General features: G+C 38.9%; 1 protein-coding gene across 4 annotated transcripts in view; it reads right to left on the reverse strand.

The window, feature by feature from the left end:
- LOC140268578 (xenotropic and polytropic retrovirus receptor 1 homolog) overlaps window positions 1-26629 on the reverse strand; it is a 53405-nt gene extending 26776 nt beyond the window's left edge. Inside the window, exons 1-5 of one of the 4 annotated variants that reach the window (XM_072363499.1) lie at window positions 26335-26620; window positions 26038-26244; window positions 13714-13765; window positions 2494-2595; window positions 1397-1620 (exon numbers count right to left, since the gene is read on the reverse strand). In XM_072363499.1, the coding sequence (XP_072219600.1) occupies window positions 1397-1620; window positions 2494-2595; window positions 13714-13765; window positions 26038-26106 (447 nt within the window). In that variant the 5' untranslated portion in view covers window positions 26107-26244; window positions 26335-26620. Of the gene's footprint in view, window positions 1-1396; window positions 1621-2493; window positions 2596-13713; window positions 13766-26037 lie in introns of all 4 variants that reach the window. The other 3 variants (XM_072363498.1, XM_072363500.1, XM_072363497.1) reach the window with 3 other exon arrangements.
- Window positions 26630-27055: the final 426 nt, after the last annotated feature.

A 27055-nucleotide genomic window follows, 5' to 3' on the forward strand; every position in this document is an offset into this window, starting at 1 on the left:
AAATAATTATTCAATTATAAAAAGTATTTAATCTTAATTTGTTTTATTTTGGTCTGTTAGTTTTTTAAATGCAATTCTAAATGTGAAGATTATGGTGATCTTGTAAGATTAAAACGTGTTACATTTTTTGTCGCTCAAAATATGTGTCACAACCACCGATGTGCGACACCTGCCGGCATGCGATTTATCGCCCTTTACGACCCCTGGTAGGCCAACCATGGATAAATCCAAGAAAAGAACATTTCTCAAGAAAACAGAACGTTTAATGCTACATGGGCAGATTAATTTACTTTCTAGTCTGACAAGACTGTTTACCAGTCTTGCTTAATATGTAGTGAGAAATTGGAAAACAACAAAAAGTCAAATGTTGCAAGACATTTCCAGAATAAACACAGAGGCTTTGCTGAAAAATATGGATGGATTTGCTGCAGGTGGATCATTTAAATTCGGCTTTTTTTTTCATAAATACGAGAAGGACTCAAGTACAGTGTTTTATTTGAAAGTAACCTTCAACCCAGAATCTTTTTTTCCCCCCCAAGTTCAAAATGTTTTTGCTGCATTCAAAAAAAATTTAAAATTTGTTTTCTCAGTAGCAGTTCATTGATTTCATAATGAAATTATTTCAACACACTACAGTTTCTTTTATACAGTATAAAAGATAAAAACAATATATGCAGTGTTTTAGATGTCAAAAGGGTTTTGCAGCTCCGAGTGTTTTCTTTTCTGAGTGTTTAAGGTCCCCGACCCCTGGCCTAGACCATAGCTGTCTAGAAATGCTTTAAGTGATAGTGAGATTACATGTAATCTCAATCCGCCGATTACAATTTCTGATGTTGTTTGTAGCCTGACAAAAGAAACAGAAATATGTGAATAAAATCTCTTTGAAGGATTGTACTTGAAGGATTGAATCTTAGGTTGAATTTACCGTTTTATTTGGCCATGTCTTGTTTGTATGAATTGTAGACATGGCACCGTTTGCTGGAGGCAGTGTGACAGCATTTTAATCTGTAATTAAAAGCCTAATAGATGATAAATGAAGTTGAATCTTTCAAATTTAGTTTGCAAAAACAAACTCAGAGTAGCATGGTTCTTTTCTATCACTCCCAGGAGTGTACTTAAACAGCAGTTTAGTTAAACTTGAGGTTGCCTTTAGAATGAGGTGACATTATTCTCAAGATATTCTTGGGTTAACACAGCGCAATAATACAGTGCAATAATAATAACAATAATAATAATAATAATAATCACCTTCATCATAATGACAGACATTGTCCTTGTCAAACACATATTAAATATAAATGACTCCTATCAATGCAGAAACTGGAGAATTTAATCAATATTCTGTCCTTTGCATACTCTTGAGATTAAGTGAGTGTGTCTGTGTCTAAAGATGCACCTGATAGTTCTGTAGTAGTATAAGGCTGAGGTAAAACTCTGAGAAGGCCAGCTGCAGATCCTTTATGTTTCTGTGTTTGCATCTTTCTTGCTGTGAAAGGGCAAATACAGTCTTCCTTCTTCTTAGGCCCCGTGCATTGACTGAGCTCTCCCTCTGGGCGTCCAACGAGGACTGAAGCTCATTCTGCAGGGTGGCAAAACGCCGCTGAGCCTCAGCCAGCTTTTCTGGAAGGAGTTTAAGAGAAAGATGATATCACTGGTACAGAGAAGGATAAACAACAAAATGTTTGATCATGAACAATACAATCTATAACCGTTTGTAGAGTAGGGATTTTATAGAATTAGATGCTTATTTGCAATGGTATTGATACCAATTGCATTGCCATTACCTCCTCAAGCTGACAAACAGTTTCACACAGCAGTGCTATAAATAATCGTAGTAGTAGTTGAACATATGTGGAGCTCACTGCACAGAGCTTCCTCATGTCACTAGCATAAAACACACTTAATAGTTGTTTTTTTATTGTTCTAAGACATTGAAAAGAAAGATTCCATTTACTTCACTTACTCAGTTGAAGTGAGTCTGATTCTTGGTGACTACACAACATGAGTCCAACTCATTGAACATAACATGTAGCAACCACATAACTTCAGTCAACGTGCAGTTGACTACATTGATATACATCCCATCTTTACATCTTCGCTGATAAACGTTTGGTAATGAACAGACAATTCAGTCTACAGAAACACCACATTGCTGTTTTGTTTCAATGGAGGATATTAATAGGGATTTGTTTATCTCGCTTCTACTTTTAAAAATCAAAAAGTTTTTTGGTAATTTTTTTCTCAAATTTTCCATTCTCAGATAGTTTCCTTTAAAATAAGAAGAAAGGAAAGGTTTGGTTATGTCTATGCATTGTTCGCTTATGGACAAATGCAGTTAACAATTAATACCTCCTAATTTGTCTTTTTTCTCAACGTGCTTTTGAAAAGGTAACACGTACTGAGTATTTTCCTCCTGGGTGTTGGAATAGAGTTTTCAATTCTAGTATAGTGACAACTTCAATGTGGAGCAGTGTTATCAGTTGAAGTAATTACCAGAATAGAAGGTGTTGATTTTGGCGAGCTCTTTTTCACATGTCTGGAAGAACTTCTCCTCAAACTTGGCATAGTACCTCTTGACTGTATCCTCATCTGCGACTGTTGTGAAAACAATTAGGATTATTTTTTAAATGTGAAATCAAAGGGGGCAGAAAGGACAGGGTATGGCAGGAGAGGGAGCAGTATAGAAGTAGTATAGATAAACTACTCTATGTGTGCTTGTAGAGCTGACTAATGTGTCAAAACTCTACTCTGTTCTCTTACCAGCAGATGGAGCAGCAGGACTTCCACCCTCCACAACTCTTAAAATTTTCTGCTGTATATCTGTACACATTATGCATTTGTCAACTATTCTCCTTTACCGTGGTGATATGCTGAATGTCGGTGTAGAAACCATGCAATTATCTAACAAACACAAATTACAATTTTCTTCATTTACTTCAAAGTTAAACCCTAAAAGAACAAATATTGATTCAACTCGTAAAAAAAATAGTAAATGAAAAAAGAAAACGTACACAGGTAAAAATAGAAAATAATTTGATGTATTTTGTGAAGTCCTAATTTAGAAGACTGAGGCAACTGAAAAAAATTGACATGATCTTAATCAATGTGCAACTATTACATGGATTCTGCACATAGCTTCTTTAAAGGTAGATGGAATACAAAGTTTATGTAAGAAAAATCTCATCAGCACCAGCTGCATCTCTGAGTTGCATCATTTTTTTTTTTAGTTTTTGTATTCATAATTAACATACACGCCATTTTTACTATAGGTTTGTGGAAAAAGAAGCATTTTAAAAACATAACACTGGTTGAAAAAAAAAAAAAAAAATGTCAGCTCACATGCAGTTGTAACAGTTGATGTTACAACACTGAATCAATCGTGATTAGAATATGCTTAAAAACTACTGTAAATTCCGGACTATAAGCCACTACATTTTTCCCAGGCTTTGAGCACCGCGGCTTATAATACGGTGCGGCTAATATATGTTTTTTTCTTTTTTCTTATGCCGCCAAAAACATTTTACCTCGTAATATTAGACCAATAGAATTAACGAATAGTTCACAGTGGTCCAATGAAATTGTACAATAAATCAAACACACACTGCTAAATTATTGTAAATTGGTCATTTGTACTCACCCTCAACATTGAAAACAAAAGAAGAAATGCAGATGATGCAGCTTTTTTTTTTTTTAAAGTTTAAAAATCCTCATGTGCAATATCTTTCTGTGTAAATATCTCATACTACTATGTGGACAATAGTTGACTTATAATCCGGTGCGGCCAATAAAAGTACAAAATTCATTTTCATTTTAAAATTAGAGGGTGCGGCTTATATTCAGGTTTATATGCGCTCTATAGTCCGGAATTTATGATATGCAGTGTTTGGATTAGATATAGAAAGTATTAAAACACAAAATCCCTATCACATACAAAAAAAAATATTGAAAATTCAATTCAGTTCAGGACCACCACACCAAATTACAACAATTGTCATCTCAAGGCACTTAAATAATATAGTCCAATTCAAGCCAATTGGAATTCAGTTCATTGTAATCATAATCCAATGAAATCCAACTAATTGATTTCAAAATAATCCAATTCATTCATATAGAGCCAATTCAAAAAATAATATCGTAGCTAAGGAAACCAACAGATTGCACCGAAACTTGTCTTCAGTCCAATCTCCCGTCCTGAGCGTGCCTGTGGCGACTATGGAAAGGAACGACTCCCTTTTAACAGGAAGAAACCTCTGGCAGAACCAGACTCAGGAAGGGTGGCCATCCGCCTCGACCAGCTGGGGTTTGAGAAGACAGAAAAGAGGGAAAAGAGGGGGGAAAACACCATAAAGCCATTCAAAGGATACCTGTTGGAACAGGGAAACACAAGTTAATAACCACAATAATGTCACATGTACAAAATATCATTTGAGAAATTAAACAGGGGAAAAAAGAGAGCAAAACGGGGACAGGTGTGACAGATGAGGTCCCCCAGCAGTCTAAGCCTATAGCAGCTTAAGTATGGGATGTTTCAGGATTACCTGAGCCATCTCCAACTATAAGCTTTATCGAAAAGGAAAGTTTTAAGCCTAATCTTAAAAGTGGAAAGGGTGTCTGCTTCCCGGACATTTACTGGCAGCTTATTCCACAAGAGAGGGGCCTGATAACTGAAGGCTCTGCCTCCCATTCTACTTTTAGAAACTCTGGGAACAACAACTAAACCTGCCGTTTGGGAGCAAAGTGCTCTGTTAGGAAAATATCTTACAATGAGATCTTTAAGATATGATGGAGCTCGGTCATTAAGAGCTTTATAAAAAACAGTACCCTGCGGAGCCCCAGTACTGCATTCCAATGTTCCAGAAACACATTTACCCATCCTGACATACTGTGGTCTGGCAATCAGATCCACAATGTCAGGGAGGGGGCCACACCCATACCTAGAAGCTTGTCTTTCAGTATGGGAGGCCATATGGTGCTGAAGGCACTGGAGAGGTCAAAGAACATGATTCTCACATATGAACCAGGAGGGCGGTCTGAATTCTTCCACAAGACAGGAGCCTAATAACTGAAGGCTCTACCTCCCATTCTACTTTTAGAAACTCTGGGAACAACAAGTAAACCTGCAGTTTGGGAGCGAAGTGCTCTGTTAGGAAAATATCTTACAATGAGATCTTTAAGATATGATGGAGCTCGGTCATTTAGAGCTTTATATGTGAGGAGAAGAATCTTAAATTCTATTCTGAATTTAACAGGGAGCCAATGAAGAGAAGCTAAAACTGGAGAAACATGATCTCTCCTGTTAGTTCTCATCAGAACTCTGGCTGCAGCATTTTGGATCAGCTGGAGGCTTTTCAGTGAATATGTGGGACAGCCCAATAATAAGGAATTACAGTAGTCCAATCTTGAAGTAACAAATGCATGAACTAGTTTGTCTGCATCACCCTGAGACAGGATGTTCCTGATTTTAGCAATATTACGAAGGTGAAAGAAGGCAGTCCTAGAAACCAGTTTTATATGTGCTTCAAATGATCAATTCTGGTCAAAAATAACTCCAAGGTTCCTCACTGTAGAACTAGAAGCCAAGGAAATACCATCTAGAGTTACTATATAACTAGACAATTTCTCCCTGAAGCGCTCAGGTCCAAAGATAACGACTTCAGTTTTGTCTGAATTTAGAAGCAGACAGTTCTGAGTCATCCAGGTCTTTATGTCTTTAAGACAGGCTTGTAGTCTGACCAACCTATTGGTTTCATCTGGTTTCATAGATAAGTACAGATGAGTATCATCAGCATAACAATGGAAATTTATGCCATGCTGTCTGATAATGTTACCTAATGGAAGCATGTATAAAGTAAAAAGAATTGGTGCAAGCACAGAACCCTGAGGAACTCCATGACTTATTCCAATGTGTGAGGAAGATTCTTCATTTACAAGAACAAACTGGAATCTATCAGATAAATATGACTTAAACCAGCCTAATGCAGTTCCTTTAATCCCAATAACATGTTCAAGTCTCTGTAACAGAATGCTGTGATCGATCGTATCAAATGCAGCACTGAGATCCAACAGGATAAGCACAGAAACAAGTCCGCTATCAGAGGCTAACAGGAGATCATTGGTAACTTTCACCAGTGCTGTTTCTGTGCTATGATGCACTCTGAAAAGAGGAATCTAAATATTTAGTGATAGGTGAAAGTTCACATGCACTATGTTTCATATTACAAGAGAGTATTGTCGAGTTCAAGGTCTGTAACAGAGACATTTTTCAACCTCGCATACACTTGTTTTTTTATATTGTATATTTTCTATATAAATTTTTTTTTTTTTCCCCCACACACTTTTTGAATTTCCCCTGGGGGATGAATAAAGTATTTTCTATTCCATTCTACTAACTATGTTAAAAACTTAAAATAAAAGGAAGAATACGTCCTTAAACTGCCTTCTAACATAGCTGTCAGGCAGAAAAGTTTTTACAAAGTAATGAACATCCATGAATCAGCAATGAAAGCTTGCTGCAGCGGCGCACGTCGATGACGTCATCCCAGTAGACGTCATATAAGCCCTCTATAAGACCCCCGATAGCCGTCTTCTTGTCCATTTAAAGATCTTATCAACAGAAAATGACATTTTGTCCACTGTCAGTAAGTAATTTGGACAAACAAACAAGTGCTGGTCAACTGCAGGAAACTAAAGAACCTGACAGTTTTTCAGAGCTTGTGTGATAATTATGTGGCCAAAACAAAGGAAATCAATTAGCTTTGAAATAATGTAATCTCTTGAGATCAGAAAGCGTTTCTAGAAATCTTACACACCAATATAAAATTATCATCATTAATGTTTTTGCGTTGATGAATAGTCAATTACAAAAGAGCAAATGTTTGAACCTACATAATCTAAAACAATTGTATATGTATTCTCTGTTTGCTTAAACAGGTCTGAGAATGTATCAAATAAATTTTTTTCAGATTTCAGGCAAGGATAGATTCTGGTAAATTTTAATTGAACAAAAATTTTTCATATTTTAATAATAATAATAAATTCAATTTGTGATGCACTTTTCATCGAGAAGATCTCAAAGTGCTACAAGTTAGGACAAGGTTAAAAATCAGCAATCATATGCCTTTCTGAATAAAAAGGTTTTTAGGCCTGTTTTAAAAGAGTCTTGGCTCTGAATAGCCCTCAGCTGGGTAGGGAGGCTGTTCCAGAGGCGTGGTGTGGCTGAGCAGAAGGCTCTGTCCCCCATGGTGGAGAGCCTGGTACTGGGGACATGGAAGAGCATGGTTTTTGTGGATCTGAGGGTGCGGGTGGTGGACTGTAGGGTAATAAGTTCTTGGAGGTATGCGGGTGCATGTCCATGGATGCATTTATGGATGAGTAGCAGAAGTTTGTAGTTGTTCCGGAATGAGACGAGGAGCCAGTGCAGTGATTGAAGGATGGGGGTGATGTGCTCGTGCTTATGGGCTCTCATCAGGATCCTGGCAGTGCTGTTCTGAATATACTGCAGTTTCTGGATGGTTTTCCAGGTATCCCGATGAAGAGCCTGTTACAGTGGAAGTCTTGCGGAAATGAAGGCCTGGACCAGTTGTTCTGCTGCTGGGAGGGATAGAGTGGAACGGAGTTTTGAAATGTTGCGGAGAAGGTAGAATGAGGTTTTGCACAGGTGTTTTATATGGTCGTTGAAGGTCAGGTGGGGGTCCAGCCGAACTCCCAGGTTTGTTGCTGAGGAGGAGAGAGGAATGATCTGTCTGTCAAAAGTAAGTTGGGATATGGGTGAGGAGTGACCCTGATGTGGGGTACCAATGAGAAGTGAAGTGTTTCTGTTTTATTGCTGTTCAGTTGAATTGAGTTATTGTTCATCCATGCCTTGATTTCCTCAAGGCAGGAGGTGAGGGATGACAGGGCTGTGGAGGGCTCTGGGTCGGTTTTGATGTATAGTTGTGTGTCATCAGCATAACAGTGGAAGAGGAGTCCGTGTTTTCTGATGATTTGACCGAGGGGAAGCATGTAGATGGTGAAGAGAATGGGGGCAAGGACTGAACCCTGAGGAACGCCACAGGTGACACGGAGCGACCTGGACTCACATCCTCTGAGCGAGACATGTTCAGTCCTATCTGACAGATAGGACTTAAACCATGCAGTGTGTGGTCTGTCAGTTGAGTGATGTTATGAAGACACTCAAGGAGGATGGTGTGGTCCACAGTATCGAAGGCTGCTGTCAGGTCGAGGAGGATGAGGAGTGATGGTGACCCTGAGTCAGCAGTCATCAGAAGGTCGTTTGTCACCCTGAGCGGAGCTGTTTCGGTACTGTGAGCTGAACGGAAGATTGACTGAAATTTTTCAAACACGTTGTTATGACTGAGGTGGTCCAGAAGCTGTATGGCAACTGTTTTCTCAAGTACCTTGGATAGAAAGGGGAGGTTTGAAATAGTGTAGTTTGCAAGGTTGTCCAGGTCCAGAGAGGGTTTCTTCAGGTGGGGATGAATGACAGCGGCTTTGAGAGCAGGTGGAACATGGGCGATTTGAAGTGAAAGGTTAACAGCCTGATGGATGATTGGGCTGAGAAAGGAGATGTATGGTAGTTGGGAAGGGGTCTAGGCAGCAGGTGGTCAGCTTCATTCCTCTGATGATTGTCTCAATGCGACTCTGCTGAACCTCAGAGAAACAAGGAAGGGATAGCAGACTCCCCGCAAGGAAACTTGTAACTTGAATTTTGTCACACCAAGAAGAACTAGACAACAGTCCAGGCAGGTGGTTTTGAGTTAGACTGCGCAGACTGAGTGAATCACTATGTTTCAGACTGGCTGCTTTTAAAAAAAAGATGCCAAAATAACTTAACTTGAGTGTGTCAATCACACCCTCCACAACTTCCCTATTTAACAAGAGCACAAACACACCAGTCAGACACAGCCACCACAGTCTGACAACAGTAATCTCCTTATCCCTTTTTAGCCTTATTCTGCTCTTTTCTCCTTCTGTCTCTGCTCATGTCATCATGATCATTACGATTATTATCATTATTATAATTATGACATGTCTGCCTCTGAGTAACAAGCTATACTTTCCATTTGACGTTTATTTATTATATTTTTAACAACACCCTTTTTAACTCTTACTCGGACATTTCAACCATGCAGCAGCTGCACACCTAAAGCTTGTAGCCAATGTGGAAGCTCCTTTAACCCATTCAGACTGAAGGATTTTAAACAGGCCTTAAATTTGTCCATTAAAACCACTCATTTCTAAATCCCTGAAGAAACGAGAAACATGAGAAAATAAAAACATTGGAAAGGCAATCCCTCAGCATTTATTTACAATAAATGCTGTCCTTATGCTTATCAATCTATTTGAAGAAAACTTTAAGTATCTTGAAAATGATAGCGTGAGGTTCTACAAATCAATAACCACTGCATCCATTACTGCCTGAAAGCTAATAAAGCAAAACCCAGTAGCAAATAAAGTCAAATGAAGATAGGGAGAAAGAGAATAAGAACAGAGAATAAAGACTACAAAAATCTTTCTATAAACAAACGGAAATGTCTCTTCTTTGTTTTCTTATAACAAAATTAAATATAAGATTTATCTAAGGTTTGCTCAAACCTTGAACTTGAGTTTTTCAAAGTGTGCTGATTAACTTTTAGACACACAAGATCCTTAGTGTTTCAAAGTTAGAAACTTGATCGAGCAGAGGAGGAAATCAAAAGCCCTTCAAAACAATCTAATTTAGAGGGGGTGAATGAGAGTTTTGTTGCATCTCTGGCAGACTAATGTATAGACTATTAAACATTTTGCCACTTTACTGTAGTCACCCATGCCTGCATGAGTTAGAAAGCAACTCACAATGTTAATATTCAATTAAGCTGAAATAGAGTGGAAAATGATACAAAATATCAGACAGTGTCAGTCAGGAGGATTCATTCAAGGCTGAAGGTAAGAATAGAACAGCCTGTGAATCACAGTATCCAGTAGATTGCAACATGTGATTAGTCTTCTTTATCATAACTCAAAGGGATTGTGTGGAACAAATGCAACAAACTGTCATTTAATCAGTCAATAAGCCATACCTATAGTCTGTGGTGTCTGCAGACCACAAACTATATGTATGGATAAACTGCAAGAACATGGACCGTAATATCATTTTAATGTCACACAGGACATGTCAAAATCTGTGCCCCAATTCCATACAACACAGTAATTATAAACTATAATTATAAATAGGTCAGCTGCAGTACCACTTGGAGAAAAATCCATAATCTAACAAGAGTATAGGAGCAAAGTCGCAAATACGTCATCCGCAAATTCACAGAAAGAAACAAATGTGCAAAACCTGACTGATGGATAATACAAATGTCAAAATCTTTACAGAGCAACTTATACATATTTGCAAATTGTTGGGTATTTTTGTACATACAAGAAGAAGTATTTGCGGATAGCAAAATATTAGCAGCTTCTGCATGCATCTGTAGATTGTCATCTGTGGATCACAAATATTAATGTCTGACAAAAACTTTCATGTCAGAGCAGCTTCAGCCTTAAAGCTGTGCATGTAAACTAATCTCATCACAGTCAAAGTACAACCAAAATGCAAACACAGACATGAAAGAGAAATTTTTATCAGACAGCAGTGCATTCTTAAAAACCATGACTGCTAGTTAAAGGGGAACTCCGGTATTTTTAAACCTAGACCTTTTTTTTGGGCATACATTTATCTACTCACCAAGAACAGTTTGGTGAAAGTCGGCGTCCTTCGAAAGATATTTGGATTCCTCGAGATCCATATAACGTAGTGAACGGGGCTTAGACAATGCAGCCTCTAATAAGACATTATCTGTCTTTATTTCACCAATACTTTAAGACGAATGAATGAATGAACGCGTACTATTGCACTGTTAGCTCATAGCTCCTGTGTTGTTGTTATTGGCGGATATCGGGGGGGCTTTTCTACACACTCGTCTGCTGGGATGACGTCATCGACACGCGCTGCTGCAGTTTGCATGTTCTCCCTGTGGATGCACAAGTTCTCTCTGGGTACTCTCTGTGGTAGACTGGCGACCTATCCAGGGTGTACCCTATCGCTTGCATGATTGCAGCTGGGATAGGCAGGTTTAATCCCTTAACGTTTTTATGTCCCACCGGCGAGATGTTGCATACTTCAGGGCAAATCTGGGGTTTTCCTCAGCCCCCCTTTATATATACCTAAATATGTTATGTACTGTTGGAAAACTGAGGGTCTTGCGATTCCAGTGATGTATGGCAATCCAGGATACAATCAGAACTGTGGACAGTCAACACGTCTGTAAAACCAGTCGCAAACACAAAAAAATGTCAGTCACCTATGAAGCCTCACAGTATTCTAAGAAAAGATCAACTCCAACAAAAAAACGCTCCTGTTACGTTGGCAAGGGTCCAGTTAATGTACTCCGGTAAAATAGTTAGTCTTACACCCACAAAGACACATAGTCTGTGGCGGCAAACTTTCAAAATTTCCATAAGATGCATATTTTTCTGCACGTTCTTGATCATAACTTCAGTTAGCATGCATGTATTAGCCACACCGTGATACTGTAAAAGCTCCGGTCTTTAAACTTTTGAATGGCATCTTACTTGTTCTAACATGTAATAATTTGTATACTGGACATATTTTGATACGATTCTTTTTTGTTTTTCCAACTGTCTTTTTAAGTACATGGGGGGGTGGGTGGTTGACCTATCAGATGGCCTGATAAGATACAACAAGGTCTTGCACAAGACACAGAAGTAGACGTTCTTCTACCACTTCATGGACATTGCTTTTGTGCATCTTGCACAAAACATGGCAGAAACTGAGGTGAGGTTCCTTCGCACCAGAAGGCATACAGGGAGACCTTAGCCTTGGAGTTGGCAGAGAGGGGTCTACCACCTCAGTTGAGCCTGGGCCATTTCTTGCCAGCCATCACAAACGACTACACATATCAGGTGCAGACACTGCCAGACCAAGACTCCTGTGACGTGTGCAACATGAAATGTGCCCCTATACTTAGTGCTAGACAGAGACTGCTACAATGATTGGCATGTTGCCCACAGCAAATAATGCCTATACAAATTGCAAATGGTGTTCAGTGTTGTTTGCTATGTCATTATTTATGTATATAAACTAATTGCATTTAGACCATTTAGGACTTTTATTGTATGCACAAAGCTCTGGTTATAGACAAAATGTGTTTGTGCTTCTGTTACTCTTTGTCAGTAATACTGACAAAGGATCTGGATGTGGCATAAGACAGTCCCAAGTGTAACCTTTCATTAAAGCCCAAGATCATGACTGTATGTTGAAGCGTTCAGGAATAGCAGCCTTTTTTCCCCAAGGCTCTTCAAATGGCACAGTTTTGGCACAGCTTTGGCAGGCCTGGTTCTATCCTTGGAAAAACCTGTACAAAATACTAATTTTTTGTTGTATTACAGTCAAATTTGAAGTGGGACTAGGTAAGACTTCAGGCTGTAGTCCCATTCTGTTTTTCAGTCCGCAGCCCTATGTTAAAGTCACTTTTAAGATACATATTTGGGAAGAAAAATTTGGCAGACATAAAATTCCATCTCTTTCACTGTATTCAAGCTCATATTACTCTGTGACAGTAGCACTTAGCGAGATTCTGACGGTTGTGGGTGAAAATTCAGAGTGTTCTCTTTCAAAAGAGATCTCAAGCAGCCCTCTACTCCATGTGATTCAAGAACAGCTTTCAATTTATTTTGGGTATGCTCTTTTTAGGAGTTGCAAGGAAAAATGGCCCGACTGTTAAGGGGTTAATCCTAGAACACCAACTAATTTTTGCAACACCATCACTAATGTTGGATGTATTTTATCCAATATAATATGCCACCCAAAAAAAGTATTCTGATCAAAATATATTAAAACACAAGAATACATGGTAAATTGAAGAACTCTTCTTTTATTTTCAGCTATACAATGTATTACCACATCGATTTGTGTTAGAAAACATTATGCTGACACAATAAACAGAGCTACATAAATATGTTGAATGAGGTAATTGGTTGAGGAAACTGAAAGCCTAAATTGCACAGTAGCCATCCTGTAAGACACTTACTCAGTACAGTGTCAAGTTTCTATTCATGAGATGGTTACTTAATTAGAAAGAATGGGTAAAAGTATGACCTGTTAACACAATCTTGATTTATGACTGGTCAAAAAATTGTAAATACTGTGCGTATCTCTGAGTAGGATGGGTTTAATTCTGCCCACACCTCAAAATTCCTCAAATACATCAAACAATCCATCACTCAATCCTCAAACAATTCATAGCTACTGGCATGCATAATAGTCTACTAGTGTCTTTTTTGTCACTTGACTACTTCAATAAAAAGTACTATTCTTGATTTAACCTTTACTGGCTTAATCTCCAGCAATCTCAGTGAACTGGTCAGATGAAGAACAGATGAGACATGCAGACTTGTGTTTGGGTGAACTCAAAGCTTCAATAAGTCACTTTAATACTAAAAAAAAAACAACCTTACCATGGCTTCTTTATAAGCCCTGAACAAACTGAAAATTCAGAATACACCCAACCACTGCAAACACTGAAATGGTTTCATATGATGTATTTGCAATATTACTGTCCTAATGACTGGAAAGCAATTCTTGATAAATTTTGTAATCTCCATGGATTTCTGTAACATAGCAGAAGAATAATATAGTCAGTGTGTGCATATAAATATCTATATTACCTTCAACAGATGGGGCCTGGTCCTGAGCAGCGTATAACATCTCTTTGAAAGCCTGCAGACACACAAAAAAAAAAAGAAACCTCAACAGATCACGACATATTCATACTTCTGAGGTGTGTATATATATATATATATATATATATATATATATATATATATATATATATATATATACTGTAGTCTATATAGCCTTTTTATAGTAGTTGGAGGTCCTGTCCTGTAAAAGAAAATATGAATTTGATGCAGCCTCTCAGTGCCCGTCACACAGTGTGCTAGTTAATCTGCAATAGGTGCTGACGCTGGTAATTGCTGTAGAGAGGGTGAGCAGACAGCACTCATTGAGCCTCAGTAAATACTGAGATGACAACAAGACGGTCACCCTCTTTTAACCACTCTTGCTCCAAGGATAGATAGTACAGTGGTCAGTCAGTCAGTGTTTCAAAAACACCATCCATATTACAAAGAAGGTTTTAAGAGCAAATTAAGTTCTTACCCAGTATCGGCATGGTGTTCCTATTATGGTGCTTGTCAAGCAAAGTATAAGCTCTGTCTTCTGTGGAGATTAATTATTTGGATTTAGCCTTAGAGTGAGCTACAATGACCTCTAAGCCTTGGAACTTGTTTTGGTGCTGTACAAGAACTAAAAACTGATTGTATTTGTATTTGATTGTATTTTTATAATGGACCTGTTTAAATTGCACATAAGACAGACCTTCCCTCCATGCCTTCATTTAATATAACAATAACAGATAGTGCTAAATCCACTACTGCTTCTTCTGATGTTGTGCTGGCATAAGCATGAAAAATACAGATTCTAGTTGCTAACCAGAAGAAGAAAAAAAAAAACTTTCCCATAATTTTCCTCAGGCCCATAGGATGTTTGTGTGTAGTGAACTGGCTCAGCATGTGCTTAGTTGCAAGTTTCCAAAACAAAACAACAGTAAGGAGGGCATCATTAGTTATCCTCACAGATTACCCTACTTCTGTACTTTATCCTTCACGCTCTCCTTGTCAAATAACTCTAGTGCCCCCTCTCTACTCTTAACTTCTTGCTCAACTGAGTAAAGGACAGAACCTCTCCTATCACACACCTTTGTTTGGATCTATCAGAGATAGCCTGTGGTTATCACCATTGACAGACTGTTGCACTAAAACAATTCACTGCAAATATAGACGATTCATTTTCTTAACAACTTACTCTATCACTCAAACAAGCCAAGTCCCTTGCTTTCTGATAATCTTTTTAATACATTCCTTTCTCTCATTCTCAGATTTTCTCACTTTTGCATAACCCCTATCTACAAGTAGACAAACACTTCATATGTTGACACCAAACTGTCAAAAGGATTATTTGTGTCATAACTGCATTATGTTTGCATTTGTGCCATGTAGAAGCCTCATATCTCAAGGTTTTCCCTAATTTCTGTTACTAATGGCTCCTATACAAAGCACAATGTTAATTCAGTAAAAATGAGATCTGAAGGAAACTGTTTTTTGTCAAGTCTACAAGGACACTGCATTAAAAAGTACAAAAAAGGCAACGAAAATCTCAAGAAGTGGAGAAACTAGGCCTGGGCCGATAATCAATAAATCAATTAATTGCACGATAAATTCAAATGAACTCAATAATTTTGCCGGCCTGTGCATTGCCATGTGCTTGCATGTTTGTTTTCCTGGTCTCTCGCCTCCAAGCAGGCTGGATGACAAGAGGATTCACTCTGTGCTCGGTCTCAGCACTTAGGCGCGTTTGTTCCATAGCGGAATGAATTAATTGAACCCTCTTGTCAGTCATCTTTATCTCTGTGGGGGGAGGCTGGGCCTCTAGCATTGGCTACACTTACAGAGTGCAGCAACTGAGCCTCGTGCGGAGCAACACGAGGAAAAAAGATGATTGCAAAGCCAAATGCCACAGCCTCCATGTGGGAATAATTCGGCTTCAAACCGAATGAGCCCATCAACACCGGCAAGCCAGTGTGCCGAATTTGTTCAAATATGGTGGCAAAAAAAAAAGGCAAAACCACAAACTTGCATGCCCACCTAAAGCATAAACACCCGACCGACCCAGTTTTCCCAGCTGGAGAAAAAAACTGCACCTTGAGATGCCGAGCCTTCGTCCCGACAGTCAACACTCACTGAGGCGTTTGGTCGACAAAGCAAATATAAACGGAACAGAGCAAAATGGTGTGAGCTCACAGAAAGTGTAGTTGCTACATCGCAAAAGAAATGCAATTCAAGTGCAATTTTTGCTAACAGAGACGGAGTCCATTTTATTTTTGTCCATTGTTTTTTGCTTGTTTTATCTATTTAGGATATTTAAACGTTCTTGAAATTACAATTACAATGGTGAAAAACACAGAAATAAAAGTTTATTGTACTTGAAAGGGTGTGCATTATTATGATATGTTATAATTTTGACAATAATATCGTATATCGGCAATAATTTGTGGGATAATATATCGTCCCAGGCCTAGGAGAAACGTTTTTAGAAGAACAGTGATGTCATTTGTGATTCAAAAATTTTCCAAACTAAAAGCTAAACCAGCAGTTTCTCTCTGAAACTGAGTAATTATTTTTATTACTAGGGTACTCAAACTGTTTCATATACATGAAATACATAACCAAAGACAGAGGTTTCAATCTGAATTTCTATGCCTGAAACTGACAAAAAACTCTCAAAGTTGTTTTACTTTTTATACTGCTGTCGTATCAACTTGTCAGATAATACTGATGTGAGGATGCTGTACCGAATTACCTGCAACTAAGAAATAATCCCATAAGCAAATAAATCAAATAAACTACATTTGCTTGAAACTGTGGTAACCTTGAACTTTTTTTTTTCTTTTTTTTTTTTTTAAATGTATAATTGTAGTTTTGTATATCTGGTTTTCTGCCTGCAAACATGGATATGCAAATCTTGTTATTTAGAAAAGAGTAAGACCAATTATTGGTTTGGCAAATTAAACAGCTTGTGTGGCAGGTCTGAATTTATGGCCCATTGCTGTGGAGCCATCTCTGCTGGTAACACAGTCCAGTTTGTATGAAGGGTCCATAAGTGAGGCAAAAAGGTTATGGCATTTTTAGTATTCAAGGTCTAAACATTAATGCACCCAACTAGCATGCTTTCCAACCAGGAATAAACATCCTAGACAGCAGCTTCACACATCTATTCGAATGAAAACAAAGCACTTGGTTCATTAGTATTCCAATTCATAGACGAAAAAGTGCCGTTGAGAAGCATCAATAACTGAACATATACTACTCGATGAAGACACTTGCAGGTAGTTTTCTAACAAAGCTGGCGCTGGAGGAGCTGTACTGCATAAGCAGCAACATGAACACGAATCCAGAGGCTGCTGTGGTCGTGGCTGGGGACTTCAACCATGTGGAATTAAAAGCTGTGCTCCCCAAATTCCACAAGTTCATCAACTTTCCCACCTACATCAGCACGCTACACACTACACCAGGGTTATTGCAATATTCCAAGGGCATACAAGGCTGCAGCAGCTCCTCACTTTGGCATGTCAGATCATATCTCTGTGGAGCTCATCCCTGCCTACAAACCTCTTATCTGCAGGACTAAACCCACCACCAGAACCATACAGGTTTGGACTGAGGAAGCTTCTTCAGCCTTACAAGACTATTTTGAGCACACTAACTGGGGAGTGATCAAGCAGGGCGCTGATCTTGAGGAATTCACATCATCTGTGCTGTCCTATATTAACTTCTGCACTGATGCTGTCCTAACCACAAATACGATCACAGTGATTCCTAATGAGAAGCCATGGGTAGACAGTAGGGTTGCACGATACCCATGGTACCAACGGTACCCCACGGTGCCAAATCGTTACGGTTCCTACTATACTAGAAATTCTACACGACGGTACTACCGTCGATTACTATACTAACAGTGCCAGTTTCCGCTACACAGCGGCCGCCTCGACTCTCCTCCCGGCTTCTTACTGCTTGCTCCCAAAAAAACCCACACGGCAACCGAACTACACAGCTGCTGAATGATTGGCTGTTTTCCTGTTACTGGTGGCCTCCAGGATATGATAGGCTGGGTCCGCCCGTCTGTTAGCCGATTGGCTGTTCGTGTGTTTCTGACGGCAAGAACGAACTCCATGTAGACAGCTCCGCTTTGTTCCGCTAAAGTTCTGTCTCGCCCAGACGTGCACACAACGGTCACAAACGCGAAACCACATACACTCACCATGGCAGAAGCGCTTGGCCCGAGTGGCGAGTCTGCCGCAGCGTGCTAGTGGCACCACTAAAAACAACCCCCAAAAGCCACATTTGGAACTATTCTGGGTTTAAACAAGGCGCAGACGGTAAAGCAATACACGATGGCCGTCCACTGTGCAGGTGCTACCACCAAGCTATAGGAACCAAAGGAGGCAACACATCCAACCTCATAAAACACCTGCAGTGTCGTCACCCAGATTTATATGTCGAATACTAGGTTAGTATTTCCTGTTGATTTTCTAATTGGCTAATATTAGGCTATATGCTTCGTGTACAGGCTGAAGACTGAAGAGTTAAAATATGTTAAAGCACCTAGAAAATACAGTTCCTATTTATTGTATTTTCTTCTCTATGTTTTATTATGTTGGAGAAGTATTAATTGTCAAATAGATTTTTTTAAAAGACAGTGGATTTGTTATCCACTTTGCTAAGTCGATTATTTATATTAGTATTATGTTTATCATGCACATAACAACAAATGTAATTAATAAGTATTTATAATTTGTACAAATACATTGCAGTTCATAAAAATAATAAGAAAAAAAGGCTGCGGTATTGCGATAACACCCAGAACCATGATACTTTGTCTGGTGTAGTATCGTGGTTACTTATTTTGGTATCGTGACAACTCTAGTAGATAGTACAGCAATAGTACCTGCTTAAAGCCCAGGATGCTGCCTACTGATCTTGAGACAGGTTTACTTATAGCAGGGCCCAGAAAGCACTAAAAAAGCGCATCCAACTGACTGAGTTCCGGTACAAACACCACATTGAGGACCATTTCAATGAGTGTGGCGGCTGTAGCTCAGGAGGAAGAGCAGTTGCCCATCAATCGGAAGGTCGGTGGTTGGACTCTGGCTTCCCCGGGTTACATGTCGAAGAGTCCTTGGGCAAGACACTGAACCCCACGTTGCCTCCCAGTGGGGTATAAATGTGTATGAATGATTAGAAAAAGCACGTAGTTAAGACGTGCTGTATGAATGTGTGTGACTGGGGTGAATGCGGCATGTAGTGAAGCGTTTTGAGTGGTCAGTTAGAAAAGCGCTATACAAGTACAAGTCCATTTACCATTTACAACAACCCATGTAAAATGTGGAAAGGCATCAGGACCATGACGGACTACAAGATCAGCAACCAGCAGGTCAGCCGTGACCCCACTCAGCCTGACACCTTAACCTGACAGACTGCTGTCCGAATGTTTCGGCTCTACTTGTTTATGATCGCCAAACTCTACTCAACATTCGAGTCTCTGCTGAGACGGAACTGAGCAGACACGTTCCGGCGGATTGGACCGAAAGTCTCCCTCCCTTGCTATCGGATATCCCAGCTCACCTCCTCCCTGGAAGTAGCGGCAAAGAAAACCAGGGAAACGGGGCAGTGTGCTGGTGAAAACCAAGGCCTACCTGTCATCTTCCTGCATGTCTGATCCTCGCCTCCGATGTGAGGGTTTTTGTTATTCCTCTACTGTCAGATGCTCACTGCAACTCAGAAGTCCCTGGATACGAGCTGTAGCTCCAAGCCCTCCAGCTGGTGCCTCCGAGATGATGTTGTCTCCCGGCCTGCAAATGGTCTCTGCACTGCTGGGCCTGCCACCAATACAGACCAATACTTTTCTCCCAGGCTGAGGTTAGAGCCCAGTCCGCTGCCTCTCCCTGCTGCTTCTCTCAGACCCCTGATGGCTCGAGGTGGCATTGTGCACACTAACCTCCGCCCGCTGAGACGTGCCGCGGCATCGACCACCGTGACTCCCCAGTTCACACTGAAGGTAGCTTTGATAAATTCTAGAATCCCTAGCAAAGAGTTTTTTCTAAAATCCTTGATTTTGACAAATAAATTTCAAAAGGCTATATCTTAAAACTGATAAGAGATAGAGACTTTCTGTAAATTAGAGAAATGTTGAGGATGACTCAAAGTTTATGTAGGAAGCAAATTTCCACACCTAATTTGCATATTATGACGTCATGGGGTGGCAGCCATCTTGGATTATAGAATTTTTATGAAATGTTCATGTTTCAATGATGAAATGCAGCCTTTTCCCCCAAATATGCCCCTATTAATCTCTGTGAAATATTCAATATTTTATATTCAATGTGCTATACAAAGCAAAATGTTCAGGGAAATAGCAAATAAACCAACACTGTAAATTATGTCTAATAAATGGCTGAAAAAAATGCACATGAGCGTTAACCTCACGTTTGCCTGCAGAGGTCAAAATAGGCCTATGCCTATCCATCCAGGTGACATTGTAGTTTTTTTTTTAAATGGTGTGATACCTCTCATTGTATGGTATCACATAAAGACCCACCCCACACTGCCTACACCTGTATTGTCTGACGGCGGCCTGTAGGCCAGGTTCGATCAGAACATACAACACAATCTGGGTGGTCATCAGCCTTATACAGAAAGTAACGTTCTGTGGGTCTCTGTGGCATTTCTCCCGATGACTTCTTCCTCCCTTTATGGCTCTCTTTCCTGGAGTAGCCTTCCAGTAAACCAGTTACCACGTCTTGCACAAAGACCTTCAGAGACTTGTGAGGAGCCGGAATACAGCTTCAGTAAATCATGAGTTCTACCCTGAAGAAGATCAACACCAATAGGGCCACAGGACCAGACAAGGTGTCAGGTGTCTTCTAATAAATAAGCCTCTGGAGTCAGCAGCCTCCAGTGTAGAAAGTGGAACACTGCATAATGGCCAAGTAAGCCAACCAGCACAGCATATGAAAGCAAGTTGTCATCAGACTGTGCCTGATGGTTCCCAGACTGCACTGGCTTGTTGTAAAATGTTCCACACAATGTAGTGACAAAATAATTTGATCTGCAGCAAATTTGCAACAAACTTTTTGCAAGCTATGACAACATCTTCCACTTGTTCTTTTAAATAACAACACAAATATAAGAAATTAAAACTTCAAGTAAAAGCTATCTGTTGCAGCTCCCTGAATATGCAACACAGCTGGTAATTGAGAGCATGATGTCCTCAGTCCCATCTTTATATTTGTTTCTACAATCAAAATCAAGACAAAAGGGCAAAGATAATAAAAATGAGTGCCTAAGTTTAAGTTCATTAGTAATGAAGATGTCCTTCAATAAATATCTGCTGACTCATACTGTTCTTGCAAGTACAAACATGATTGTTGATTCATTCTCGTCTTGCCATCAGCTTTTCTATTCCTCACAGAACCAGAAACTAGCTATCATCAGCAAACCAACTTCTCGTGATTTCTGGTAGCTGCAGCTTGGATTTTCAATGACTTTGTTTCTATTAAGAAAAAAATAAAAAGGTCATATTTATGGAAGAAACAAAAGACCAATACCACACAAAAATCACAGCACAAAGAGATGCTGCAGCTCACAGTATAGTAGTCATAATCCTTGAGCTGCTTTACTTAAAGTATCGTACATCTATTGTAAATTAGATAAACAGCTATATTATTAATACAACCTACTATTTTATTTCTACTCAAGTGCAAGCCTCTATGCATACATGTATAGCAAACAGGAAAGTAAAAATGTAAAGAATTAGGGACAGTTTTACCAAGTTTTCCACTTACCCTTATTTTTGTTCCCTAACAAGGTTAATACCCTGGGTGTGGTTCAGTTACTTTTTCTCCCCTCTTCGGAAGGTTCCTAACTGAGAGAACCTACCCTAAAGTAGCAGTCATGATAAGTTCTGGAGGAATTCTCTAAATTCTGAAAGAGGGAGCTTCAATGCCTCCTTCTTTATTCTCCTTTATCATAGGATACAATAGCCCATCATTTACAAGGAAAGGAATGGCACCCCAAAATTTCTTACAGCCACAACATTGATGGACAATAACCATGCTAAATGGTAATTACTAAATTATTTTTCATATATCAACAAGTTTGGTAGAGAAATAACTGCCTATTTTCACCACATTACCATGTTTGTATAGCCTGTAAGAAACAACGCAAGAATGCACAGGGCAAAGTATCTAATACATTTTTGTCATACATCTTTGGAACAGGTACAGTTTTACTGCAGCCAACCAGTGTTGCAGCTCAATAAAAGTCAAGTAAACTGTTCTTAATTCTGCAGTTGTATTTACTAAAGACCGTAATAAAAAATAATAAATAAATAAATAATTCCTTACAAATTTTTCACGATCTCATGCAATTTTAGGAAAAGACGTACTGAGACAGATGAAGCGAGGTAATCAACAGAAACAAAACTGTTATATATTCAAAGCTAAAATAAACCAAAATTCAGTACTTTCAATTTGAACATATAAAAAGCCTCATTATTAGTACAGAAAATCTCAATTGTTAAATTACATTTTTTGTACTTTAAGGCTGACAAGTGCAATAAAAAAAGCTCTAGAACAGAAAGAGTTCATGAATAAATAATGATAAACATGAAGCAGTTGGCTTCAACAACCACTGAAGCTTCTGCTTCTGTGGAGAGCTATAATTTTCTGGGTTCAGCAAGCCAAGTAAAATTCTTATTCTAGTTTTGAAAGAAATTGTATGCTACCTCAAGTACAAACAGATCAGATACGTTTCAGAACAGAGACGGAGTTTGTTCAAAAAGAGGTGACACAATTACTCAGTTTATACAGTAATGACCATAATTACAATAATGAAGTTTCTTGTTCAATAAAAACATATTTTGAATATAAAAAAGGATAAGACTAAATCAGGGCACCAATATGTAAATGCACAGTCACGTTGAATCAACCATTTGATGAATAAGTAATTTAAAAAAAGGAAGAAAATATATTAAACTTTTTTTGCAGTATTTATTCCAGTAAAAACTATTTATCACAAACTCTGAGAAATACAGCCATGAATCATACAGCAGTGTTTTTAGCCAATCGATGAGTCTGCTGAGTCACACAGAGGGACTTATATACTTCCTATTTGATAGTCATGCTAGGAATGTCCCAGATAAAAAAAACGCTGTTTCCATCACAGTTTTATATGTGGCCAAAGTGTCAGAGTATAAGTCTCTAATTGGATTATACTACAAATGTAATTAGACTGTATCCTTAAAATGACTTGAGATGACTTTTGTCAAGTATCAAAATATTAATAAACTTAAGTAAAGCAAAACTGATGTCTCTTTTCTTGCAGATTGAACCAGATTATGTCAACATTTCTGCAGATAAAATGCAAAAACAGGAAAGTACAGTAGCACAGTAGTAGATAGAATGCTATTGACAGACAAAATTGTAATTAAACATTGCTTGCTTGAAATAAAATAGGCAAGCATAAAACCAAAAAAGCTGACTGTGTCCGCTTCCACAAGCACAATATGACAGCTCTGGGGTACAACTTTGTTTATCAAACTGTCCTGCTATGTGTCTTAGCTAAACACAGCTGCCGCAAGAAAACATTGAGGGCATTTAACAGCCCCGGACAGCGTGGCTTTGAAAATCTCACAAGCCAAGCTCCCTCATCTTCACAGGACTAAAACTAACTGGGCAAAAGGCCAAATTTACAGAAGGGTGAAACAACAGTTCACATCTGGTCTGTATCTGAACACTGCAAGAGCATTAAGAGATAGATTCCATGTGAAACGTATAAGAAAATAATCTACATAGATATGTGCGTGAGCATAATTTGATACACTATGACAACATTCTTTTTTTGTCCATAGGTTAATGCATTTTTTCTCAAGATCTTATACTGATCAGGGGAGAGTTCAGCCACTGTATTAAGACTTCTCCAGCATATTTCACAGATTCTCTGTGGTGGCCATTCCATGTATGAAAATAATGTCTTATGCTCCTTGAACTACTCTTTTACAATTTAAGATTAATGAATTATTGCATATTGATCTTGGAATATGCCTGTGGCATCAGGGAAAGGGAAAAAATCTATTGATGGACAAACCTGGTCATTCAGTGTATTTAGGTAGTCAGCTGTAATAACAAGAAAATAACCAAAACTTCTAGTAATCTTTCATATTAGACCTGCTAAATCGATTGAGCTAAAATCATGTTCACTCTGGTAAAAAATGTGGTCGTGATTGTTTAACACAATTACTCAGTGACCTTGAAAACCACATCAATTTATTGGTCTTTTCTAATTAAATATGTTGAGGTGCGTTGGTCGATGTGTTGGGAAAACCACAGTTATTGGAGTGTCTGTGATCATAAAAGCCAGTCTTGCAAACCTGTGGAGGTCTGCAGGTGCAGAAGGTAGGCCTTGGGCTACCTGTCCACCTCTTGAGACCTGCTTTGAATCTGGGGACCAAAGGTACACCCATGTTAAGGTTTTCATAAATTATGACATATTTCCTCTGAACAGTTTGCTACCAGTCTCTTACTGCCATGTTGACTCAAACTGAGCTAAACATCCACACTATTGTACCCAGGCTTCAATGGTAAAAGTGTGCTACAGTGATAGAGGTTAGGGTTAGCCTTATCCATCACAGAAAACAGGTGCATTATTGTGAGACGGAATCCATAACAATATCTGTTTAACGCAGATGACCTTGTTTTCATTTTTTTGAAGACCTTATTTATAAACTAAATTCAAATTCAATTAACCGCCAAAATAAAACTTCCCAGAACTTTGAAACGTTAAATTTCAAGATTGATAGTCGCTCTGCCATACTAGCCATTTGCATTTTCTGATCTATATGGTATTGTTCTGGGGTTAACACGAAATTTGTTTTCAACACAATAGATGATAACTGAATGATGATCACAGCCAACCAATTAATAAACGTACATAGCTCTCATGTATCACTGTTTTGAGATCAGCAAGCCCTAGATTGTTTTATTTTATATGTTTGTGCTAACAGTTGTAATGATGTGGTTGGCCATTTCTGTGGCACCTATTTGACCTATCTGAAGGTATTCTTCTTCCCTAATGGCACAGGAACATTTCAAGGTGAAAATGCCAAGACTCATTGGGCTCAAATTGCGGTCCAGTGAGCATCATTCTCACACGCCTTGGCCTCTTCAGAGTCCAGACCTTAACCCCACTGAGAATCTCTGGGCTATGCTGGAGTAGTTTTTATGTAGTGGTTAAAATCTCTTTTAATCAAGACAAGTTCTTGGTGAAAACATAATGCAACTGTGGACAGAAATAAGTTATTGTATAAGCTTAGTAAAACAATACCAAAGCAATAGTAATCAAACAGAAAGTATTCTTTCATATTTAGTAAACACTGGTCCCAGTGACCCTTGTGTTGAAACAGTTTAAATATATGACCAGTTTTAAGCATCTCAACAAAATGAACAAAAAATGGAGTTCTATCATACAAAGAAAATATCTTGCACACATTTTTATTAATAGATTTGTCTAGCACGTACACCAGCTGAGTTAAGAATTAAAATGCAAGTTAGAAACAGATTTTGGAAAAATTTCTAATTAACATTATTCTCTCTGATTCAGCACTAGATTTTTGTTGTGCAAATATATAAGGGACTGCACTGCAATACCAAGGTAACGGTCCAGGACATATAAAGACACCAGCTTAAACGCAGTTTTTTTAAAACAGATATTTGATCTCCTTTAAACAGCATCAGTCATGTGTTCAAACCAGGGCACTATAAAGAAAATGGATCTAGATTTTAACATCATTCCTGGATCAAAGGTTGCAGATTGAGCTATCAGCAACACTTTATCTAACCTGAAACACCAGATCCCAAACACTTGCATGATCCAGAGCTCGGTCAGCTGTTTTAAGACAGATAGAGGGGTCAACGGGCAAAAAGAAGAATTAATTCAATAAATACTAACCCAGCCACAAGTTTTTTGTCTCCTAAACAGATTACAATCAGCCTGAGATTAAACAAACGGCTCTGTAACCGGGCATAACAGCTCGATGACACCGCGGAGGAACCTGCAGTGCAACAAAACAAGCCTAGCTGTCTAGTTTGCTAGCTAACTACGGTGGGGTGCTATCGCTTAATTAGCGACCAAGTCAACTGAAGGACTTCATCTCTTCTTGTTATTTAACGACGAAAGAGTGATCGATAAGGCAGTCTTCTCCAACTAATGGTTCTGAAAATAAACAACTGATATGAAAACCTTTGGTCTGTCTGTTTATTTAGCGAGTATGCTAGCTAATGACTAGCAGTGGGTAGGTTTAACATGAAGCTAACTTACCTCATACTGGATGTACTGTTTTCTCCATTCTGGCGTGATGTGAGCTGACAGATGTTCCGTAAATTTCATTTTGACAGTTTTGTGATTTTCCCTCCGCTATTATACTGTAGCCAGAACCCGAACGGTTCAGCTGAGGTGCGGGAGTTTTCCCTGTGCTGGTCCACAAACGTTTACCATGAAACGCTCATCCGAAGATTACAATACGATCTGAATGCACGGTCAAAAACACAGATAAGCCTTTTTGTGTTTACGTCAACCTAACTGGCAACTCACTCGACGAATTGTTCGTGTACTCACATTTTAATTACAAAAACAGCTTTCATTTTACTTGAACTCCAGCGTCAACGTGATTACATTAGCATTAAGTCTCTGGTAAACGGGTTTACAACGTTGACGTTAGTAGGGTTTTCTATCTACCACCCTCTTCCTATCTCCGTCGTCCATCCTCTACCTCTCCATCTCCTATCTCTCGCGGCCTTCATGTGCAATGGGGAGTATGAAAACTCGACGAACGTCAGCGCGCATGAACACTTAAGTTGTGGGTGTACCCGATAAGTAATTTTTCAGGAGACGTCATCTAATGCGCATGATGAACTGCTCGATATTAAACCTAATATTGGGACTGTGCGGTGGCTTTAATAGCATGGGCGTCAGCTATATCGTATGTTCGTCTCTTACACAGGAGCTGTATAAGAAGATGCACTCCACACACAGATATTAGTTCTCAGGGGCGTAGAACCAAATTCTGGGCCCTCTGCACAAGCAGCGCACAAGGGTCCCCCATCCCCTTAACCCTTTAAGGAACAGAGGTTTTTTTCTAAAATCCTTGATTTTGACAATTAAATTTCAAAAGGCTATATCTTAAAACTGATAAGAGATAGAGACTTTCTTTAAATTAGAGAAATGTTAAGGATGACCCAAAGTTTATGTAGGAAGCAAATTTACACACCTAATTTGCATATTAGGAGTCATGGGGTGGCGGCCATCTTGGATTATAGAATTTTAAGAAATGTTCATG

The sequence above is a fragment of the Leuresthes tenuis genome, unplaced genomic scaffold (assembly GCF_036924035.1).
Source record: "Leuresthes tenuis unplaced genomic scaffold, fLeuTen1.0.hap1 SCAF_14, whole genome shotgun sequence".
Lineage (NCBI taxonomy): Eukaryota > Metazoa > Chordata > Actinopteri > Atheriniformes > Atherinopsidae > Leuresthes > Leuresthes tenuis.